The 2,258-nt window shown below is 58.1% G+C and overlaps 1 protein-coding gene across 1 annotated transcript in view; it reads right to left on the bottom strand.

Annotated features, from left to right (window-relative positions):
• Positions 1-437: 437 nt before the first annotated feature.
• AUP1 (ancient ubiquitous protein 1) overlaps positions 438-2,258 on the bottom strand; it is a gene marked incomplete at both ends in the record, with an annotated part of 5,072 nt that continues 3,251 nt past the window's right edge. The window contains 2 exons of the mRNA XM_009865596.1: positions 438-504; positions 1,372-1,445. Of these exons, the coding sequence (XP_009863898.1) occupies positions 438-504; positions 1,372-1,445 (141 nt within the window). The remainder of the gene's footprint in view (positions 505-1,371; positions 1,446-2,258) is intronic.

Raw genomic sequence — 2,258 nt, 5'->3', positions numbered from 1 at the left:
AACGGATTTCTCCGGGGTCGCAGTGTTGGATTTCAGTGTGGCATGGAGCACACAGAGGACCAGGAGTTGGCAATACCGTCCTGCCGAAACAGGCTGCCAGGGAGGTACGAGGTCTCTGGTGCAGGAGCTATGAAGCACCCAGCACATCAGGGAAAGGCAGAGAAACAGCCATTTGATTTGTGGTGTTAGGGAAAGGGAGTGAGATGTTTGAACGAGGCAGGGAGAGCCTCGATAACTGGCAGAAAGGATTAATGTGGGGCAGCAAACTCACCATGGAAACCTCAGTAATTTTGAGGGGAAATCAGTGCAGGCCCAAGTTCCCATCACACAAACACACCCATCCAGAAATGCCCTTTGCAACTCTGCTCGCACCCCACTCTGTGACCGTCCCACGTCACAGCACTCCTACACATCCCTCTCCCACATTGTCCTCCTACCTCCTGAACTCGGAGCGCGTAATCCTCGCTCAGCTCCTCAGCCCGTCTGGGGACAGACGGCAGCCACCTGAATGGGGACAACAGCACTGGGCTCACCGCGGCAGCGGCTGGGGCAGGGGGGGGGCCCCCGCCGGGTTTCTGCCCCGCCTCGGCTCTGCCTGCTCGCCCCAGAGCTCTCCCCACAAGACCAGTGTCACAACTCAGCGCCAGCCGGCAGAATTAAGGGCAAGGCACGGCTCGGAAGACAAAACCGGCTCACGGTCTTTATTAGCACTTGAGTGTAACAAGCAAAGCATCTCCTAAGAAAGTTCCCAGAAAGGGTCCCAGTGAGGAGGCGCTGCCAGTAACACAAAAGGAGGAAGCAGATCAGCAAGGCTGGAGCCAGATACAGCTGCAAGAGCTGCAGGACAAAACTTCTCTACTGAAATACCCCAACCCCTAAATGTGACTCCAAGCCCCCTCTGCTGCCTCGGGACCTTTATTCCACCGAAGCGACTTGGCCAGTCTGGGCTCTCCCGGGCCCTAGAGAGGTGTCTGAGTCACCTCTGCGACTCGCTCACGAGGTACTCCAGGGAGGAGACAGCCGCCAGCGGGCTGAGATGCCTGCAGGGAATCACCCATGGGACCCCAGTTACAGCACAGCAGCTGGCTTCAGAAATACACCAGCACACTCGACACAAAAGCCCTGAGAGACTGCTCTCCTTCCCCAGCCAAACACAGGCACCAGCAGCCCTCTCCACTTCGGACGCTGGCTGAACCCGGGCCAGAAGCTGCGTCTGGCCTGACCAAACACCGCTGCACACAGCCCTGCCGAGACCTGCGACAAGGGCGCGCAGCAGCGCCCACCAGATCTCTTACAACAACGGCAAAACCGTCGGGTGCCCTGCCCACGCCGCACCCTGCCCCAAACGAAAAAGAGAGCGAGAGGTAGTACCTTACTTGATAAACTGTGAAGGGAACAAAGAAGGTCCAGAGCAGCTCCGTAATCCAGGAGGAGTCGGCCACGCTCTGGAGAAGAGAGCACAGTGAGACCACGGCCCAGGAGCAGGAGCTGGTCCGGTCTCCGTCAGGGAAGCGGGCAGGTGGGGCACAGCGAAGCCACAGCAGCGGAAAGGGACACACGGGGACGGGGAGAGGGAAGAGCAAACCCAGCGCAGAGGGAGGGCAAGCCCCGGGCAGGGTCACCTTCATCAGGCTGTACCAGGCAGAGCACCACAGTTTTCGTCGCTCCGAGGCACCTTGTGCTCCCATGAGGACAACAAGGTTTTCCCTCGCTGCCTCCCGTAGACACTGTGCTTTTAGAAAGGCCTGAACACCTCCTGACGCTTTCGTGGAGCCACCAGCAACGGGAACTCTGATGGGAACAGCCCACATAACACCTCAATTCCCGTAAGCTTTATCTCTTCATCTCCAAATAGGCTGCCCTGTGGAGTCTTCAGCAACTCTGCTCTTGGAAGGTAAATCACTAAAGCTGAGCTGCAGTTTCTTACTTTCTTCCTTTCTCTAAAAACTAGTAGATACCCTTTTCCCTGAGCAGTACTGCAACGCTTGGCAGCAGAGACTGCAGAGCGGCGGGCTCGCCATCCTCCCCAGCAGGACCTGGCCCCGAGCAGAGGGACCACCCTCCGGAGCCGGGCTGACTGTGAGCAGACGGCTGAGCCCAAGTCCTCCGGGCTCCCCCAACATTCGCTTCTCTCACGGATTCTGAAGAGCCTGCGCCCGAACGGGCGCTGTTCCCAGGGTTTTTGCAGTTGGTTACTTTTATCCTGCAGCCACCAGTTTCCACGAGCTGCTGAGAACACCAGCACAAGATCTGCAGCT

This window comes from Apaloderma vittatum, unplaced genomic scaffold (assembly GCF_000703405.1).
Source record: "Apaloderma vittatum isolate BGI_N311 unplaced genomic scaffold, ASM70340v1 scaffold37162, whole genome shotgun sequence".
NCBI classification, from domain to species: domain Eukaryota; kingdom Metazoa; phylum Chordata; class Aves; order Trogoniformes; family Trogonidae; genus Apaloderma; species Apaloderma vittatum.
This window is presented reverse-complemented; position numbering and strand designations above follow the sequence as displayed.